The sequence below is a fragment of the Sus scrofa genome, chromosome 4 (assembly GCF_054392235.1).
Source record: "Sus scrofa isolate SSC_HxYL_T2T_F1_AM1 chromosome 4, Sscrofa_HxYL_maternal_Yorkshire_Landrace_v2.0, whole genome shotgun sequence".
NCBI lineage: Eukaryota > Metazoa > Chordata > Mammalia > Artiodactyla > Suidae > Sus > Sus scrofa.
The window spans coordinates 73,324,833-73,346,089 of NC_139386.1; the positions used below are offsets into that span (position 1 = coordinate 73,324,833).

A 21,257-nucleotide genomic window follows, 5' to 3' on the forward strand; every position below is an offset into this window, starting at 1 on the left:
GTCTCTGCCCGCCTCTTGCCAAGACCCAGCTGTGAGTCCCATTAGGCTCTTAAAGCGCCCGACTTCCATGGGTCCCGTTAAAATGTTATCTCTGTTCACTTTCTCACCGTCCCCTGCAGTCCGATTTTTAGGAACCCCAGCATTACTAATGGCTGTCATCTCACTTCTTCATCTATCTCTCCAGGTTTTTCTTTGGTAACTTTCTTTTGGTTTTGTGCACCTACCTGTCTTCTGAGAGCTGAAGGACATCGTTGTGTTTGGCTTCATTCAAGAGAGATCAGCGTTCACATTTCTATTTTAAAAACTGTTTTTGGAGGCGTTCTTGCATCTCCTTTCGTGCTAGTGTCTTGGTGGGTTAGGGCAGTGCACAGCTTCCCGCGACACCTGGCCGAATAGAAGTGCCTATAGGATCAGGCATTGTTCTTGTTTAGTAATTGCTGGTACGCTTATCAATATCCCAAGTTCTAATTTTCTTGGATCCTGACAACTACTCAGTATTGTTATGAGAAGAAAGTAAGGCTCAGAGGAGGTAACCCACCTTCTCAAAGAGTTACAGTTGGTTGCTAGGAAAGGGAAAGCCAGATCTGATGTTAATGCTTACTTATTTTTTTACAAAACTCGCTTAATTGAATGTGGATTTACGTTATGTGTATTTTCTGAAGCTCTGTGAGAGCTAAATAATCCTTTGAGGTGAATGGTAAATTTGGCTGAAACAAAATCAGGTGTTTCATGACAGGTGCCTCACATACATCTATTACTGACTCAGCTTCTCAAAGTGTGGGTCTCTGACTAGCAGCATAGATTTCACCTGGGAGCTTGTTGGAACTACAGAATCTCAGTCCTCACCCCACCTACTGAATCAGAATTGGCTTTTGTAACAATATTCCACAGGCAACAAGAATGTTTGTTAAAGTTTGAGGTTCATGTATTTACTTAAAATGATTTGTCTCAATTGAACTAAACAAAGACAGTGTAAAACTTTGTGTTATTCCCTACTTTTTCCTGGGTGGATCCTAATTGGAACTTCTTCCTTGTCAGTGGGATGATGAGATTGGAAGTTTTAACTCGTGGCTTTTGTTCATCTTAAAGGAATGGGAAAGGCTATAACTTTTTCAGAAACATTCCCACTGAGTAGTCCTGTAAGTACTCTATAGATGAGGTGGAGCTCTCCAATTGCAAGGCCACTGTTGTGTGCCAAAGGCTATCACTAGCCTGGTTCCTGGCCCTCTGGGCCAGTGGTTGGCTCTGCAGATTTCATTTTTGTATGGGATTTGTAATGGTGACAGGACATTAGCCCATGCTTAAGTTGGTTTGTAAACAGAGTGTTGATAATAGAGGCATCTAAGAGGCAAACCCTTTAATCAAGAAATCTCAATGTTTTCAGTCTGTTGCTTTTTGTTTTTTAAATCCTTTTTAAAATGGCTGAAGTAATGATATTTTATTTTGAGAAGACTACCTCCCAAATAATATCCTGTTAAAACTTTTTTTCTCTGAGTCCTTTATTTTGCGCTTTCTTGCAAACTTCGAAAATTTAACTTTTAAAATATTTTGTCTGGGATATGAACCCCCCCATGTGTTATGAATTAAAGATCCTTAGATTGGTTTTAAATTGCTTAGAAGTTATTCTCGTATCATTAATTGAATAGCCTTACTCTTTTTCATTGAGTTTTGGCTCCCTGTAACTTACAGCCATTGTTTATTAAACATTTAACATGTGCCAAGTGCCCTCAGCCTTTTGTGTATTATTTCTTTGGACACCCCATACCACTTGATAGCTGCTCTGATTAACCCCATTTTACAGATGAAGAAACTGAGATAAAGAGATTAAGTGATCTGCCTGAAATCATTTATCAAGTGGTAGAGCCTGGGTCTGACTCCACCAGAGCCTGCTTTCTTAGATGAAATGTATAAACAGCTTTCCTGGGAGAAGTCCTTCTCAACCACCGCCCCCCACATCCACTACTACTTTACTCTTTATCTTCATATATTTTAATACATGGGAAGGCCATTTCTGCTCTATTACCTTCTTCCCCACAAATAACTTGTAATAACTTTTCTGGAGAATAGTTTTGTTCCCAGGCTGCTACCTCTCCCACTTGGCATTGTTTTTGGAATTAGTATTAAACTAACTCATTAATTTGTGGAAAGTATTTACACCTTTGTATTCTTTTTTTTTTTTTTTTTTTTTTTTTTTTTTTTTTTTTTTTTTTTGGCTTTTTAGCGCTATTCCTGCATATATGGAAGTTCCCAGGTTAGGGGTCTAATCAGAGCTGCAGCTGCCAGCCACAGCAGTACCAGATACGAGTTGCATCTGTGACCTACACAGCTCACGCAATGCTGGATCCTTAACCCACTGAGCGAGGTCAGGGATTGAACCCACGTCCTCATGAATAGTAGTCAGATTTGTTACTGCTGAGCTGTGATGGGAACTCCTACACCTTTATAGTCTTAATGAGAAATATACTTTGTAACTTGATTAATGGAAGTTACTGTTTTTAAATTTGTGCATATATGAAGAATTTTCCTTATATTTCATATTTTAGCTTCTTTGTGTTTGTCATGTTACATTTTCTAAAATACACTGTTTACTTTTATGCGGAAAAATTGCTGCAATTAAAAGGAAGGTATGGGAAGTGGAAAGACCTCTGGCCAGTTTAGGAGACAGTAAATAAGATTTTTAGCCCAGTTCTATACTAAGTAGCTTTTGTCACCTGAGGGAAATTATTTAACTTCTCCCATGACCCTAGGCTTATCTGCTAAATGAATTACCTTATCTCAAATACTTTCTGAGTATGGCCCATTCAGGGATGGTGAGTGTGCCTAGTTAGATTCAGTTCAGAATCACCTTGAGCTCCCCAGCTCCAGTGGCCTGAAGCATTGGCGAGACGTCCTTCTGAGCTTTTTTGTCCTTGATCTTCTTTGACACTCCCTCGTTTTTTCTTAGGGGATTTTATCTTTTGTAAACCCAGTAAGTTGGGTTTTGCTAGGCTGAATTAGAAAAAAAAATCTGTCAGCTAGCCACAGTTCCCTGAGACACTTGTCTTAAACTCCAGAAATATTCTAGAGGAAAAAAGCACTGGCGGTATTACCTTTGGGAGAAGTGTGGCAAAGGTTATAAACTTGAACTGTAAAGATTTTGTTTATTGTGACTTTGGTGTTAAAATATGCATTGCCAAAAAGGAGTTTATTTGGAATAATGAAGATGATATATATGTTCTTTAAACATTGTGCGCACATAACTTGATTTTTTTTTTTTTTTTTAGTTAGCTTATGTTCATTTTACTTTTCTCAGAATTGCCAATTCTTAAGTTTTTGTGTGATTTAGATTCACCTGTTTCTTTCTGAAGGTGGTGTAATTCTGATTATTTAACAAATGTCATAATATACCTCAGCAGCCTAGAATTAATTTTGTAAACCATTTCTACAGAATTTAAGAAGATTTTGTTCATGTGTCTGGCATAGAAGATGAATTCTTCCTCCTCCACCATGAACGAAGAACCCGATGCTCTCTCCGTGGTTAACCAGCTCCGGGATTTAGCAGCAGATCCATTAAATCGAAGAGCCATTGTCCAGGATCAGGGATGTCTGCCTGGCCTTATTTTATTTATGGACCATCCCAACCCCCCTGTTGTTCACTCAGCTTTGCTTGTAAGTTGCCTATAGTAATTTTAGCCTGAGTGTTATAGTTTTCCAATGAAGGAGAATTTGAGCAAGTATTTGACGTGGTAAAGTTGAAAGTGTTGAGCATATAATAGTAAGTTTTGTATTTCTGTATGTGCAAAGTATGTGTGTGGTCCTTTTACACAAATGGTATAATACTATATTGTTTTTATTCTTTGAAGTAAATGGTAGCATGCTCTATGCATGGCATATTTTGAAACCCTTTTTTCACTTAAGAAGATTAAGGATTATGTCATTGGGACAGAAAGACACTCAGTCTCTTAGATTTTGTTTTGTAACAGCTTTAAGATGTAAATCACATACCGTGTGATTCACCTACTTAAAAGGGTACAATTCAGGAGTTCCCGTCATCCGCTCAGTGATTAACGAATCCGACTGGGAACCATGAGGTTGTGGGTTCGATCCCTGCCCTTGCTCAGTGGGTTAACGATCTGGTGTTGCCGTGAGCTGTGGTGTAGGTTGCAGATGCGGCGTTGCTGTGGCTCTGGCGTAGGCTGGTGGCTGCAGCTCCAATTCAACCCCTAGCCTGGGCACCTCCATATGCCGCTCGGGAGTGGCCCAAGAAATAGCAAAAAAAAGACAAATCCCCCTCCCCCCCAAAAAAAACAACCAAAAAACAGTCTGCCATTTCTAGACCAGAAAATGCCTCCAGACCTCCTATCTGATATTGCATGTTTTTAGAGCCCTGTCCGTAGGACTCTTGGGGAAGCATAGGGGCTAATCTGGGGAGAGTCTGAGTAGTACGCCCTGGTCATTTGTACATCCCCGTGCCAACCAACCGGCCAAAAACAGTCATTCGTCACTCAAGGCATGGAAGCTGATTTTCTCACTTATTTCTTTTCCTCCCTTTTCTCCTCCTCCTCTTCTTGTCCTCATACTCCACCTTCCCTGCTTTTACAGGGACTTATCTTTGCTCCCCAAAGAAGTCACTGATAGGACATTATTCAATACCCCTAAGAATGTAGTTTCTTGGTTAATTTATTTCCACTTTGTTAACTAACAGCAGTCTGACTGCTCCTTGCCTGAACGAATCACCTTAAGTGGTGGGCATATTTGATAAGGGGAGATGTGTTTCACTATGAATATCTCCACCCTCGTACTGCTAATACTTGCTCTCTGTCCATATTTCTGCTTGCTTACAAGCTTCCTTTTTTCACTCTTTTTTTTTTTTTTTTTTTTTTATTTTTATTATTTTTTTTTTTTGTTTTTTTTTTTTGTCTTTTTGTTGTTGTTGCTATTTCTTGGGCCGCTCCCGCGGCATATGGAGGTTCCCAGGCTAGGGGTTGAATCGGAGCTGTAGCCACCGGCCTACGCCAGAGCCACAGCAACGCGGGATCCGAGCCGCGTCTGCAACCTACACCACAGCTCACGGCAACGCCAGATCGTTAACCCACTGAGCAAGGGCAGGGACCGAACCCGCAACCTCATGGTTCCTAGTCGGATTCGTTAACCACTGCGCCACGACGGGAACTCCCCTTTTTTCACTCTAACAGGCACAACAGAGCTGTAAATTCTTACATGTGATTTCCTCTCCAGGATAACTCAATTATTCTGGCTTCTAGTACTTCATTCCTGGTTAATGGGGTTGCTGGAACTTTTTGTGGTGTTTCTTCTTGGTTTGGAATTGATTGTGATGATTGCAAAACTGTAAATACACTGAAAACCACTGAATTGTACACTTTAGGTAGGTGAACTGCATGGTATGTGATTTGCATCTCAATAAAGCTATCACAAAACAAAATGGTAAGTACCTCTTTGAGTATCTTTCTGTCCCATTATGGTATAATCCTTAATATTTCTTCTTAAGTGAAGAAAGGAAGTTTTAGAACATTATTTTTTCTTGATACAAACAGAAAAAGTTAAAAGAGGTCAATAATACAGTTGGATATTCATTAGAGTTTAAATGATAGTATTTTGGATGTATAGAGTTAAGTGAAATATATTAAAATTAAAAAAAGAGGTGTTCCCGTCGTGGCGCAGTGGTTAACGAATCCGACTAGGAACCATGAGATTGCGGGTTCGGTCCCTGCCCTTGCTCAGTGGGTTAACGATGCGGCATTGCCGTGAGCTGTGGTGTAGGTTGCAGACGCGGCTAGGAGGCTCGGATCCCGAGTTGCTGTGGCTCTGGTGTAGGCTGGCAGCTACAGCTCCGATTAGACCCCTAGCCTGGGAACCTCCATATGCCAAGGGAGCGGCCCAAGAAATGGCAAAAAAGACAAAAAAAAAAAAAAAAAATTTTTTTTCAACTTGTCCTTTTAAGGACCCATGATCAATTCCCATTTAGTTTCACAAATTCATACTGAAATATATAGGCTTTTCCTTTTTGAAAATCAAAGTATGTAATGCAAATTTCCTATTTTACCTTCATAAATGAAGTTGAATAGGCAAAACAGACATTGATATGAGTAAACAGTGATAACAAATGGGAGATTTGCATGGCCCCAATTTGGTCCTGTTTCAGTGAGAATCGCAATAAAGATGAGAGAGTGTTGGTCTCTAGATAGAGACCTGTGATTGAAGGAAATTGTTTTTTTAAATAGACTCGTCTGAACCAATTTAAATTCAGAAGGCAGGGGGCTGCTAGAGTGGGAGAGGTTTGAGGAGAAGGCTGGAGATGGGAAAGGTTGCCAACTAAGGAGGATGGTGAGATCCTTCACAAGTGTTGGGGGGATGCTTAGTTTGGTAACTGAATTGATAAGAGACTTATGAATGAAGCTCCTTTTCCATCTCACTTCAGGCCTTCCATAGTCTCTGAGAGCCAAAGAGTTGGATTTGTTCAGGGTTGCTTCTTGGCCAGACAGGTTGGATAGGACTGCTTAAGGGATTTGAGGATTTTGGCCAAAGTGGTTGATAGACCCGGTAGATGTAGACACGAGGCTGAATTGGGAGGGACCTCAAGTCCTGTAGGGACAAGGAGAGAGTAGAGGGATCAAGGGGTCAAGGTTCCCAGGGAGGTTAAAGAACAGGGTGTTTCCATAATTGCATTTTATCTTCACTGTCCTTGTTTAGCTATTCCTTTTTGTTTTTCACTTTTTAGCACTTGCTCAGGGTTTACAGTGTGCATCTTTAACTTTCGCAGTCTGCTTCATGTAAGATTCATACAATAGTGTATTTCCAGTCCTCCTCCCATCTTTTGCTGTTGTTTTTATTACTTCTCTGTATGTTAAAAAATCTACAGTATTTGGGGGGGGTTCTAAACCCTTATATTTAAAAAAATTTTTTTTTTAAATTTTTAATTTTTAATTTTCTTTTTGTCTTTTCTAGGGCTGCACCCATGGCACATGGAGGTTCCCAGGCTAGGGGTCTAATACACCTGCCTACGCCAGAGCCAGAGCCACAGCAACTCAGGGTCCGAGCCACATCTGCGACCTACACCACAGCTCACCGCAAGGTAGATCCTTAACCCACTGCCTGAGGCCAGGGAATCGAACCTCAACCTCATGGTTCCTGGTGGGATTGTTAACCACTGAGCCACACAAGGGAACTCCTAAACCCTTATCTTTTGAAGAGGTTAAAAGATTTAAACAGACTTTTTTGGCTATACCCATAGCATGCAAAATTACTCAGGCTATGGATCTAACCCGTACCACAGCCATGGCAACTCTGGATGGTCACCAGGAAATTCCAGAAAGCAAATGTATTTTATATTTACCTTCATACTTAACATTTCTGGTGTTCTTCATGTCTTTTTTTTTTTTTTTTTTTTGTCTTTTTGCCATTTCTTGGGTCACTCCCGCAGCATATGGAGGTTCCCAGGCTAGGGGTCGAATGGGAGCTGCAGCCGCCAGTCTATGCCAGAGCCACAGCAACGTGGGCTCCGAGCCGCATCTGCGACCTACACCACAGGTCATGGCAACGCCAGATCCTTAACCCACTGAGCAAGGCCAGGGATTGAACCTCCAACCTCATGGTTCCTAGTCAGATTCGTTAACTACTGCACCATGACGGGAACTCCTGTTCTTCATGTCTTAGTACAGGTTCATGTTTCTCCTGGAGTCTTTTACTTTCTAACCGAAGAACTTCAACATTTTTTTTTTTTTTTTTTTGGTCTTTTTTTGTCTGTTGTTGTTGTTGTTGTTGCTATTTCTTGGGCCGCTCCCGCGGCATATGGAGGTTCCCAGGCTAGGGGTCGAATCGGAGTTGTAGCCACTAGCCTACGCCAGAGCCACAGCAACGTGGGATCCGAGCCGTGTCTGCAACCTACACCACAGCTCACGGCAACGCCGGATCGTTAACCCACTGAGCAAGGGCAGGGACCGAACCCGCAACCTCATGGTTCCTAGTCGGATTCGTTAACCACTGCGCCACGACGGGAACTCCCTCAACATTTTTTTTTTTTTTTGCAAGTTTTCTGGTGGCTTTTTCCCCCCCAGTACTTTACAAGATGTTGTTTTATTGTCTAGCTCAAATTCTTTCTCATGAGAAGATTGCTGGGATTGTTATCTTTGTTTCTCTATATAACACATAAGTCTTTCTCCAGCTGCTGTTGCGACTTTATTTTGGTTTTTCAGCAAATGGTTATAATGTGCTTGATGTGGATGATTTTCTTTTTGTTTGTTTTTTGTTTTTTTTTTAAGGTTTTTTCCATCTCCTCTCTCTCTCTCTGGACTCCAATTGTATGTGTGTCACATACCTCCTGTTATCCTAGTCACTGCCCTCTTTCTTTTTTCTCCTCTCCGTGCTTCATTTTGGATAGTTTCTATTGCTTCATTTTATTTTATTTTATTATTTTTATTTATTTATTTATTTTTTGTCTTTTTGCTATTTCTTGGGCCGCTCCCGCAGCATATGGAGGCTCCCAGCCTAGGGGTCTAATTGGAGCTGTAGCCGCTGGCCTACGCCAGAGCCACAGCAACAAGGGATCCCAGCCATATCTGCAACCTACACCATAGCTCACGGCAATGCCAGATGGTTAACCCACTGAGCAAGGGCAGGGACTGAACCCACAACCTCATGGTTCCCAGTCGGATTCGTTAACCACTGCGCCACGTCGGGAACTCCCTCTATTGCTTCATTTTAAAGTTCACTTATCTTTTTTTCTGTAGTGTCTAATCTGCTATTAATCCTATCTAGTGTGCTTTTCATTTTAGACATCTCTTTGTCCACTAGAAGTTAATTTTGGGTCTTTTTAATATCTTTCATTTCTTTCCTCACCATGCTCATGTCTTCCTACTTATCCTTAAACATATGGAACATATTTATAATAGCTGTTTAATGCTCTTATTTTCTAATTCCACCTCTCATATCTTGGTCTGTTACTACCGATTCCTCCTCTCCCCCAGATTATGAGTCATATTTTTCTGCTTCTTTCATGCCTGGTAGTTTTTAATCATGCCAGACGTTACATATTTTATGGTTTGGGGTTTGGTATCCCTATAAATATTCCTCAGCTTTGTTCTTGGTTGCACTTAAGTTCCTTGGAATAAGTTAAGTTGCTTGATCCTTTCAAGACTTGGCTTTCAGGCTTTGTGGAATGAGCCAAGCAGCCTGTATTATATGACATCACCATTTCTAAGGGGATGCTCCTCTGAGTATTCACCCTGATTCCTCATGCACCGTGACATCTTTTCACTTCTGGCTGGTGGTATAACAAACTACTCCCAGCCCAGCGTGAGCTCCAGGAATTGTTTTCCCTACTTTCTGGTGCTTTTACTCCCTAGCTCTGTGGCCTTTTGCCCCAAACGTGTGCAAGTCAGTATTCAGCCGCGGATTCTTGGGGATCCCTCTGTGGATCTCTGGAAGTCCCCTGTTGTGCAGATCCCTCCTCTTTTATGCTGCTGTGCAAATTCTAGCCGCCTGGGATGTTTTCTGATACCAACCAATTCTTTGTAGACACCAGCTAGGTCTTCAGTTTAGTTGTGACACTAACCACACCTAAGTATGAAATTCCCAAGGTTTAAGGCTCAGTCTCTCACTTCAAAGGCCAGTCGCAAGTATCAGGTCACCCCTATATTTCTAACTGAGCTGCTATAGATAGGCTGATCCAGTAAACTCCCCCGCCTCCCAGTTTGATCATTTATTAGAACAGCTGCAGAACTGAGGAAGTCACTTGACTTGGATTTGCCACCTTTTTTATAAAGGATACAAATGAACAAACACATAGGACAAGATCTGGAAGTGTCCTGAGCATGGGAACTTATGTCCCTGTGGGGTTGGCGTACCCACCTTCTGGCAGGTGGATGTATTCATCAAGTCATAAACTCCGAATCTCCTTGTCAACAGTTTTTATAGAGCTTCAACTCCAGTCTCCCTCCCTGCCCCCTATCCCAGGTCAGGGGTGGGGCCAAAATTCCCACCCTCTGGTCGTTAGGTCTTTCTAGTGTCTAGCCCCACCCTGGGATCTCAAGGGGCCCCAACCCAACTCAAGTTTCTTTTTTAGGTTTTTTTTCCTTTTTTTTTTTTTTTTGGTCTTTTTAGGGCTGCACCCATGGCATATGGAGATTCCTAGGCTAAGGATCAAATCCAAGCTGTAGCTGCCACAGCAAGCAGATCTGAGTTGTGTCTGAGAACTACTTCACAGCTCAGAGCAACGCTGGATCCTTAACCCATTGAGCGAGGCCAGGAATCAAACCCATGTCCTCAGGGATACCAGTCAGATTGTTACCACTGATCCATAGTGGGAACTCCCCTAACGCACTTCTTTAACATAAACTCATGTGATCCAGAGGGCCTCCTTAGGGATAACAAAAGAAAGTCTTATCAGAAAATTCCAAGGGTTTAAGCTCATGTCTGTGCATGAGCTAGATAAAGACTAAATTGTATTTTCCATCGTACTCTGTACTCTTCCACCTTAACTTCCCCAACTCTGATCTCTGCCTCCCTCACTCAGCAAGACCACTGTACTTCATTGGCCTTCCCTGGGCTGCACTGTGGAATCCCTCCAGGGCAGCAGGATAGGGCAGTTGTAGGGTCTGTCTCATCACTTCCCTTCCCTCAGGGATTCTGGTCCTAGGCTGCCTCTTGTCCAGTGTGTTTAATATAAGATGGTCCCTTGTGAAGGGAAGGCTATTCCTTTGGCAGTTGAAGTAAAAGGTAAGAATAGTCATAGAAAGGATAGGAGACTAGTTGTTGACTTAGTGATTTCACAGATGGTACCATTTTCACAATGACCAGGCACTTTGGAAACGAGGCATAGAGGACAAGTAGGAAATGAAGGTCAGTGGACTGAGATGGCAGATTTTGGATGGTGTAGTTTGCAGAGGTATTTCACTGTGAATCAGGTTCTAAAGTCTGCAGGGAATGATGAGTGAAGGGGAGGTCTGTAGAATAGCTAATGAAATCCCCAAAGAATCAGCATATGTATTACTCAGCCATAAAAAGGAGTAAAATATTGCCATTTGCAGCAACATGGATGAGCCTAGAAATTACCACATTAAGTCAAAGACAAATATCATGTGAAATCAATATGTGGACTCTGCCAAAAAATGATACAAAAGAACTTACAAAACAGAAACAGACTCAAAAATGTTGAAACCAAATTTATGGTTACCAAAAGGGAACTGTGGGACAGGAATGATAAATTAAGGGGTTGGTCTTAACATATACACACTACTATATATACAATAGGTAATTTACATTATTGAGCACAGGGTAATCTGCTCAATAATGTGTAGTAACCTACATGGGAAAAGAATCTGAAAAGAATGGATAAATGTATATGTATAACTGATTCACTTTGCTGGGCACTTGAAACTAACGCAACTTTCCAAGTCAACTATACGCCAATAAAATTTATTTAAATGAAAAAAGGGAATCAGCATGTGAAGGAAACACTTGGCAAAAATGTACTTTAAATCTTAAAAGCACCTTAGAAAAGTTGTATTCACTTTTTAAAAGACTTTTTTTTTTGTCTTTCCTAGGGCCGCACCTGTGGCATATGGAGGTTCCCAGGCCAGGGGTCTAATTGGAGCTGTAGCCACTGGCTTATGCCACAGCAACTCCAGAACCGAGCCACGTTTGCCACCTACACCACAGCTCAAGGCAACGCCAGATCCTTAACCCACTGAGCTAGGCCAGGGATCAAACCTGCAACCTCATGTTTCCTAGTCAGATTCCTTAACCACTGAGCGATGACGGGAACTCCTAAAAGACATTTTAAAAGTGAATTTTAGGTGTTCTCTTGTGGCGCAGCATTGATCTGGCATGGTCACTTCTGTGGCTTAGCTTGTTGCTGTGGTGCAGGTTTGATCCCTGGCCTGGGAACTTCAGCATGCTACAGGCATGGTCCAAAAACAGGTGAATTTTAAAACTAGATACAGTTGACTCAGCAAAGATGGTTCACTGTCCCTCTCAGCAGTTTTATAGTTAATATATAAAAATGCATTAGGGTAAATGATGACTATTTGAACTACTCCCTGAAATTAATAAATGGAAAATAGTCTCTTGTATCCTTGTCAGGAGGAAATTGTGAAAATAAAACGACGAAATGGCCTCATTTTGACCTTGCAGATAAGTTAGGAACCTTCATTTCAAAGAGCAGGTTCAGCTGCTTCAGCTCAAAGGATTATTTGTCTTCTCTTGAGGACTGCTCTGATTATCACATTTAAAGAAGAGTTTCTAAACACTTCAAAACCAATTGATTGTAAAAACAAAAACCTATTTTCCGTCTTTTCCTCTTGCAGTAAGTTAGTAGCAGGCTTAATTTTGCATAGTCTGGACATGTGAATTAATCTATTGCTCTTTTCGCTGTAGGCTCTTCGATACTTGGCAGAGTGCCGTGCTAACAGAGAAAAGATGAAAGGAGAACTGGGTATGATGTTAAGCTTGCAAAATGTTATACAAAAGTAAGTACGATAGATAGTGTACTTATGGAGTAGAAAAATGGATCTTGTTAAATGTATCCTGGTGATTAATACATAGTTTTACTGAAGTTTTTATTCTAATATGAAGGCATACTTTTTGGGTTCTATGCCGCAAAATGTTCTGATGGTCAGCATTTTGATTATTCTTAAACATTGATATGAATAATAGTCCTTATGAAGGTGCCCACATTTTATTTAAAATGCTTTATAGAGAAAACCCTAATGTTTGTGAAGTTTTGTAAGTGTGTATGTGAATTGACTTGCCAGCAGAGCAGTGGAGGTGACATTTGAAAACGTGTGGTACTGTGGTACAAAATTCTTTTGTTAATTCTCAGTTCTTACTCACAAGAACCTTGATCAATATGGTGACAAAAGGGGGCTTTTGGTAATAGTTTCCTTAGCCTCATTGAGATTTCCCTTAAGAGACTCAGAGCCATTTAATTTGAATTTTAGCAAATGGGTGATTTTCAGTTGTACTTTTCATCTTTCTAAGATTTTCGTATCTTTCATTTTGTTGTTTACAACTTTTGGAGGTAAGTCTGACAGTTAAGTTTTATGGATAAGAAAAATACCGAGGCCAAGTTTCTTATCTGTAGGCTTTCAGCTGTGTTGCCTCTGGGGATAAATGTTTTTGTTCCTTTCTTAGCCTTGCGGATTTACTTATAGAAGGCTAGAAATTGAAGATTGTGTTTTGGTATTTCCCTGGTGTTTGGAAGCAAAAAATCTACACTTTCCGAGCTTCCCTTAGTTTACTTTGTACCTTGATCTCATACATGATATGACTGCCTTTAAAACCATAATAAGTAACCGTTTTCAATGATTATTTATTTATTTATTTATTTTTGTCTTTTGTCTTTTTTTAGGGCCGCACCCACTGCATATGGAGGTTCCCAGGCTGGGGGTCCAGTCGAAGCTACAGCTGCTGGCCTACGCCACAGCAACATGGGATCCGAGCCTTAATTCTGTGACCTACACCACAGGTCACGACAACGCCAGATCCTTAACCCACTGAAGGAGGCTAGGGATCGAACTCGCAACCTCATGGTTACTCTTCAGGTTCATTAACCACTGAGCTACTATGGGAACTCCTGACTTTTTTTTTTTTTTTTTTCAAACTTGAAGTTTCTTTGGCTTGAGTGCTCACTATAATTCTCAAACACTGTAAGTTAAATTATATCAGTAGAGAATTGTCTAAACTAATTTCTAAGGCACTGTATTTTTTTCTTAGTGTTCTTGGATTCTAGATAAGTTTTATTTTACTTTGTTAATCTTATTTTTTACAGATTTCTTAAATATTTGTTCTCATAGAGTCAGCTACCCGATAGGGTAGTTTATGGTGCCTTGATCTTTCATGATGACAAGACAGAGACTTGAATTTTTTTGTTTGTTTGTTTTTAGTCAGATGATCAGTTAGAAATAAAATGTTGACTCCCATCAGTTGTGTTAATCATTGCCTATGTTTTGAGGTCAATTCTATTAGTAAAAATTTTGATTCCAATTCTTTTTGAAAATTTGAAGAAATTAGTTTATATGGATTCTAGTTCTGACTTGAGACAAGTGATCTATTTCCTTATCTATGAGCCTGAAGTAACACCTTTGAAGTACTTGGGAGTTCAGTGGGATAATGTGTGTAGAAATGCTTTTTAAATTCTAAAATGTATAAAATACAAGGTTGCATTATTTTTGTTCCTAGTAAGCTTTAATGCCATGTATAATTATTTTTAACTGGTGTATTAGCTCTTTTGGAAACAGTGAAAGGTTTAAGGTAAGAATAATACAGATGCTTCTGTAGGGTTATTTTATTCATATGATGAACTTAAGATTGTGTGTTCTTTAACAGGTATGGTTATTAAAGCTGAAAATATATGGTAAAAGTTTTAAAGTGTAAGAAGTTAGATGAAAGCTTCATGTTGATATATTAAAGTATCAAATTTGCACTTTAAAGATTCAGAGTGGGATTTTTTTTTTTTTTTTTTTTAAGAGCAAGTTTTAGAGGTACCATAGATTTAACCTGTAAAACAGTTTCTGAGCTTGGTTGGCTAAGGGTATGGTATATATGTATGTGTGTATCTGTAAGTGAGAGATAAAATGGTAGGGAGACTACATGTATCTTTATAAGGGAAGTGTTGTGTCAATTCAGGTCATTATCTTGCACTACTATCTGGGGAGGGAGATCTTGTGATGGATTTAGAAAAGGAAGAGGTTTATTGTGAGATAAAGTCTGTGAGGGCCATGAAGCTGGGTTGGACTACAGTCCTTAGACTATAATGCCGATCTGACATCTGTAGAAGGAAAGTGAAGAGGAAACTGAAGGGCAGGAAGTCTCAGATTGCAATACAAATCAGACAGCCCACTCAAGGCTCCACAGCCAGGCCCACCCTGTAGATGAATCTTGCATTGGGCTGAACTGACCGGGCCCTAGTGCTCCCACTGCTCAGTCACTGGCCGTGTATTTCCATGGCTGCTACAAGCAGGCGTCTTTTCTTTTTAATTCAAATAAATAAATATTTTTAGGACAATGTGTGGTGATCAAACGTTACTGGCACCTTCAGCAGTAAAACAGATACACATTCATAGCCTCGAAAGTGGAGAGATGATGTCATAATTTCTAATATATTTTTCAGCTATTCAACAGTTATTTGGCTGTTGGAGATCTTAAAGTTGAAAGTTAGCTTAAAACTTTTACGTATTTTTTTCTTAATTTGTGGCTGCACCCATGGTATATGGAAGTTCCCAGGCCAGGGACTGAATTCAAGCCAAAGGTACAACCCACACCACAGTTGTGGCAATACCAGATCCTTTAACCCATTGTGCTGGGCTGAGGATTGAAAGCTGCTGCAGTTGGGTTCTTAACCCACTGTGCCATAGCGGGAACTCCAAAAGTTGCCTTTCAGGCTTTTTAAAAGTTACTTCTGTTTACCAAAATAATCATCTTAGCAGTTTATCAGTGTATTGGAATGTTATCAGAAGGTTAATGAAACTGTGTATTTTGGTTTATAAACATTAAGACTATGAAGTATTAGAATCAGGTTTCGGTTTAGCATGTTTAACTTTGTGCTGTGAACTATCTCATGGCTTGGACATAAATAATTTTCTTTTTTTTTAGGGCTGCACGTGTGGCATATGAAAGTTCCTAGGCTAGGGGTCGAATCCAAGCTGCAGCTGCCAGCCTATGTCACAGCCACAGCAACACAGGATCTGAGCACATCTGTGACCTGTACCACAGCTCATGGCAATGCCGGATACTTGAACCACAGAGTGAGGCCAGGGATTGAATCCATATCCTCATGGATACTAGCTGGGTTCATTACCACTGCGCCACAGTGGGAACTTCATAATTTTCTTAAGAAATCGATTGCTTTGACATTTTTATTTCCTCCTCATTTGCTTGTCTCTTTTCAGTACCTGCTTTAAACATTCTTAAAAATCAAAATGACGAGTCGTTACCGTATATAGCAGGGCAAGTTTTATGTATGCATAATTGTTTTGACACTGTAAATATACATTCCTAAGACCATTATTTTGCATTTTGATATCTGTGTTGCCAGATACAGATGACTCAATTATTCCAGTCCTAACTTATTTTATGAACTCAATGACATTCCATTCTTATGTTGGTCATCTTAGTAATTGTTTCCATTGATGTGACTGCCCCATGACAGCCAGGCGGGCTTCTATTTGTTTAGAGTACTGAGTTAGAGGGAGGTTTAGTTATGATCCTGTGGAACTCTGCAACTGAGGAAGCAGTGCAAGGGTCTTCCATACCCCAGAAAGACCCGTAGAATGAGAAAATCTGTTATGGCAGAGTGCTGCTTTATTGACTAAAGAGAAACCTTCCACCTGAAGTGATGGAGGGGAAAGCAGAAGTTAGGTGGGGAGAGTGGAGCTTATTTTCAACATGAGGAACAGAGAAGAATGTTTAAAAAAATAGGCAGAATTCTGCATATACTAAAAATGTTTGCCTTTTAATCACCAAAATAAGTTTTACTACAGAATTTCACTGAAGTTTTAACATGTTACTGAACAGCAGGTTTGACTTGTGTTTAGGTCAAGTTGCTGCTTACAGATCGACAGTTGGATTGACTTTAAAGTTACCATTACTTTCAGTTCTTTAATTGTGAAGAGAATTTTAAATTCTCTGTCACTCAAAATGAATCTGGCATTGTGTTCTAATTTTAATCTCTTCCATAAGTGAAAACTTGTCATTAGAGGTTAGAACCTTTTTACATTTTATTTTTAGTCCTGGATCCCTTTGTGAAGAGAATTTTCAAAATGTCAATTTAAGAGAACATCTAAATCCAATTGAAGACATTTGTTAATTGGTATTTCAGAAGTATTACTTCTGATATAACATGCGTTTCATAAAAGCACTTGTGAATATCTAACATGTAGTATGCTATAAATAAGTCACTTTAATAAAATGTGGCATCTCAACTTTAAAATATCTCATTTCATCTGGAGAACGTCCTAAAATCCTAGGTTTTGAAACAGTGCCGTAGTAATGGTGGTCTATTCTTCTTGCTAAAATCTTGGATGAAAAGTATATGCTTCATTTCTTTATGCCCTTTTTTTCTGTGTGCTTTTTTATTTTTTTATTTTTTGGGGGGGGTCTTTGGAGGGCTGCAGCCATGGCATATGGAGGTTCCCAGGCTAGGGGTCTAATTGGAGCTACAGCTGCTGGCCTACACCACAGCCACAGCAATGCAGGATCCCAGCCTCCGCTTCGACCTACACCACAGCTCATGGCAATAGCAAATCCTTAACCCACTAAGCAGGGCCAGGGATTGAACCCAAAACCTCATGGTTACTAGTTGAGTTCCTTAACCAATAAGCCACGACGGGAACTCCTTAAATGTTATTTTAAAATCTTATTACAAGTATGCAATATATGGTTTAACTGGAGTTCCCATCATGGCACAGCAGAAACGAATCTGACTAGGAACCATGAGGTTGCAGGTTCAACCCCTAGGCCTCACTCAGTGGGTTAAGGATCTGGCATTGCCATGGGCTGCAGTGTAGGTTGTAGATGCAATTTGGATTGAAGGTTGCTGTGGTGTAGGCTGGCGGCTGCTTGATTTTGCCCTGATTTTTATGTTGCTCTTTTGTAATTTTTTTGGTGAGTTTATATTTTCCTTTTTCTTTTTTGGCTGCCCTGCATCCAGGGGTTAGATCTGAGCCACAGTTGCGACCCATGCTGCATCTGCAGTGACATAGGATCCTTTAACCCACTGTGCCAGGGATCAAACCTACATCCTGGCACTGTGGAGATGCCAGTGATCACATCGTGCCACCGTGGAACTCTGGTGAATTTTTTTTCTGTAAAATAAAAGGCCAGATAGTAATGATTTTAGGCTTTGTTGCTCACAGTCTCTGTTGCAGTACTCAGCTCTGCCCTTGTAGGTCAGAGCAGCCATAGATGATGCTCAGGATCATAGTTCTCGTGCCTTGGGCTTCATTGCTACCTAAACAGAACTGCTGACTTTCTTCTTAGAACCCTTTTATTTTTTATTTTATTTTTTGTCTTTTTGCAATTTCTTGGGCCACTCCCGTGGCATATAGAGGTTTCCAGGCCAGGGGTCGAATCGGAGCTGTAGCCACCGGCCTACGCCAGAGCCACAGCAACACGGGATCCGAGCCCTGTCTGTGATCTACACCACAGCTCACGGCAATGCCGGATCCCCAACCCACTGAGCAAGGCCAGGGATCAAACCTGCAACCTCATGGTTCCTAGTCGGATTCGTTAGCCACTGAGCCACAACGGGAACTCCAGAGCCCTTTTAAAGTTAAGGTTGTTTTTTGCTTTGAAAGATGAGGGATGATTTTCTGGGTTGTGTAAATGTTACAAAAAGACTTTTTCTAAGTGAACAATACAGAAAAAAAATGCAAAACTTAACTCCTAAAGGAAAAGTTGTGAAGTTCTTCAAAAGAAGATGTCTAACAGTAAAATAATATATTCACTGCTTTCATGAAGTATATGAAAGTCTTAACTGGCTTTTATAGGCAATATAAAATGTGATTAGCAGCATCTAGAATTAGAGGGAATTTGTATTTATGACCAATAAGGAAATATATTCAAAATAAAAGTTAATTTTGATATATAGTAAAGATCAGAGTTCACCTTTTAGTTGTGTGTTGAACATTTTCAATGTAGATAATTAGAAAAAGTGGTGAGGAATCAATATCCTTAATTATGGAATAGTAAATTACTGCAAGCAGAATTCCAATTACTTAGATGAAGAGCTTTTTAAGATAGTCCTTTTTTCGGGTGTCAGATTTTAAAGACCGAACTAAATCCAGGGCATTAATCAGTTCTTTCAATTTTCACTTGCCTAAGATGATTAGTGCAATTAATGCTTGTTTAATTACACAGTCTTTCTTATATTTATGGCCAGATGTACCACATAACTCTAGACTTCTTGTACTTGAATGTTTCTGAATCACAGTATTTGAACAGTAATTTTTTTTTATAAAGACTTGCTTTTAAATACTTGCTTCTAGATCCGTAGATGCTCTTTGTTTTTTCTTTTTCGATTTAAAAACATATTTTTAAAGGAAGTAGTTATCTGTAATTTGTGGATCAGCAAATTCATAGATATTTGTAATAGTTCATATAGTGCCAAGATTAAGAAGTAACTTAGTTTTTACTTCATTTTTACTTACATGCTTTTGTAAATTTCATTTTGCCTAAGACAGAATTTTACTTAGTTTTAAGAGAGATCAGTGTCTATAAATAGAGGTATTTATTCCTTTAACTGTTTCATAGGAAAAGCAGAAATAAAATTAATCCTAGAGGTGTACTCTATTGTCTGTAATTGCTTTGTGTGATCTAAGTAGATACAGCCTTGAGACTCTATAGAGAAAAAAAACTCTATAGTTTTTGTTGTAAATCCTTAACTTTCTAACTGAAAGTTAGTGTGAATGGTCTCTGTAGCTATATAGATAATCATAAATGTGCATTGCTCTTTGCAGATGATTCCCCTGAATAAATGGCACTTTCTCCCCTCAGTCTTTTGCTGCTATAATGGAAACCACCAAAACTAGTTCATGAGAGAATTAAGCCCTAAAGCCCTAGGGAATACATACAGCCTGTCTTCTCTCCTGTGAATTTGGAATAATTTAGCTCTATTCCATCCTTGGGAGAATTACAGAGATAGTCACTCAGGTTTTTTTGTTTAACTAATTTCCTTTGCAGAGCCTCAGTCAGAAACACTGCTGGAGAAATGGTTTGTCAGAAACATAGGAGCAGTAATCAACCAGGAAAAGGAAGCCTAGCTTAAGGAAGCTGACAGTGGAAGCAGTCTTTGCTTCTTACTGAAACACCTGTGCAGTATGGTAGTCATTAGCCACATGTGACTCCCCCCCACACACACCCATGGCATATGGAAGTTCCTGGGCCTGGGATTGAACCCGACCTGTTCCACAGCCAGGCAGGGAAATCTGCCACAGAGACAATGCTGGATCCTTAACCTGCTGCATTACAGCAGGAACTCTGCCACATGTGATAATTTAAATTTAAACTAATTAAAATTATATTTAAAAACCAATTCCTCAGTCACACTAGCCATATTTCATGTATTCAGTACACATGGCCAGTGACTGCCTTTCCGTCACCTTAGGAAAGTTAATGTTGGATGTTGTTATTATAAAACTTCTTTGCCTAACTGCATAAAAGGGTATTTTTATAGTTTGAGTTACTTTTAATTCATGGATTATTTTAGTAAATTTCAGTGGAAGAATTACTGAGTCAGAATATAGATTTTTTTTTTTTTTTGTCTTTTGTCTTTTCCAGGGCTGCACCCACAGCATATGGAGCTTCCCAGGCTAGGGGTCTAATCAGAGCTGTAGCCGCCAGCCTACACTGCAGCCACAGCAACGCAGGATCCGAGCTGCATCTTCAGCCTACACCACAGCTCACAGCAACTCCGGATCCTTAACCCACTGAGCAAGGCCAGGGATCAAACCCGCAACCTCATGGTTCCTAGTTGGATTCGTTTCCACTGTGCCATGGCAGGAACTCCAGAATATAGATTTTTTTTTTTCATATGTGTCTTTTTATCACTTAAATTTTTCAAAAGGTATCAGTTATACTCTTACCAGCAGTTTCCATTTAATTAGGTTTTTTAAAACTCTGGATCAAATCACATGGCCATTCTTCTATCCCAAGAATTCTAGAATTCTAGGTACAGTTTCAAAAAATTTTTTAACCATCTGTGTTCCATAAGATTAACCTAGGATGGATAGTTTGGATGGGAACATAAACTCACTGAAATCGATTTGGAAAATTTAAAAATTTGCAGACTTTCTGTGAAGTAGCTTGTAATTTTATACAGATTCTCAAAGGAGTTAGCCTGTTTGGTTAAGAACTACTGTTATAGCTTTTATTCTTCAGAACAGGGAGATAATAATTTGATGTTAGTCTTTCAGTGGTTTTTGTCACTGCCAATTGACACTACCAATTAGGAAGCATGTTAAAAATTCTGAAGTGTATGTTTTTAAAAGTTTCATAAGAAAGTCTTTAGTTGGGTGTCCTATTATGTTTTGTGGTGATTGTTTTTTTATTTGATGCAAAACATCGAAAAACAATAGTCATGGTTGAGAAACGTAGCAAAGACATTGTTTTTTTTTTTTCCTCTAAATTTCATGAGTGCCTCTAACCAGTGTCCTCATACTCTTAAAATTCGTGGTTGGCAGGTCTTTAAAATATCTCACTTGCTTAGTGACCTTTTCAGTAAACTGTAAAATAGCTATGGGAAAAGTGCTGAGACATCTCCTTTA

The 21,257-nt window shown here is 39.7% G+C and overlaps 1 protein-coding gene across 1 annotated transcript in view; it reads left to right on the forward strand.

Moving 5' to 3' along the window:
• Window positions 1-21,257, forward strand: part of ARMC1 (armadillo repeat containing 1) — a 32,736-nt gene that overhangs the window by 307 nt on the left and 11,172 nt on the right. The window contains 2 exon segments of the mRNA NM_001190196.1: window positions 3,428-3,648; window positions 12,373-12,464. Of these exon segments, the coding sequence (NP_001177125.1) occupies window positions 3,466-3,648; window positions 12,373-12,464 (275 nt within the window). The 5' untranslated portion in view covers window positions 3,428-3,465.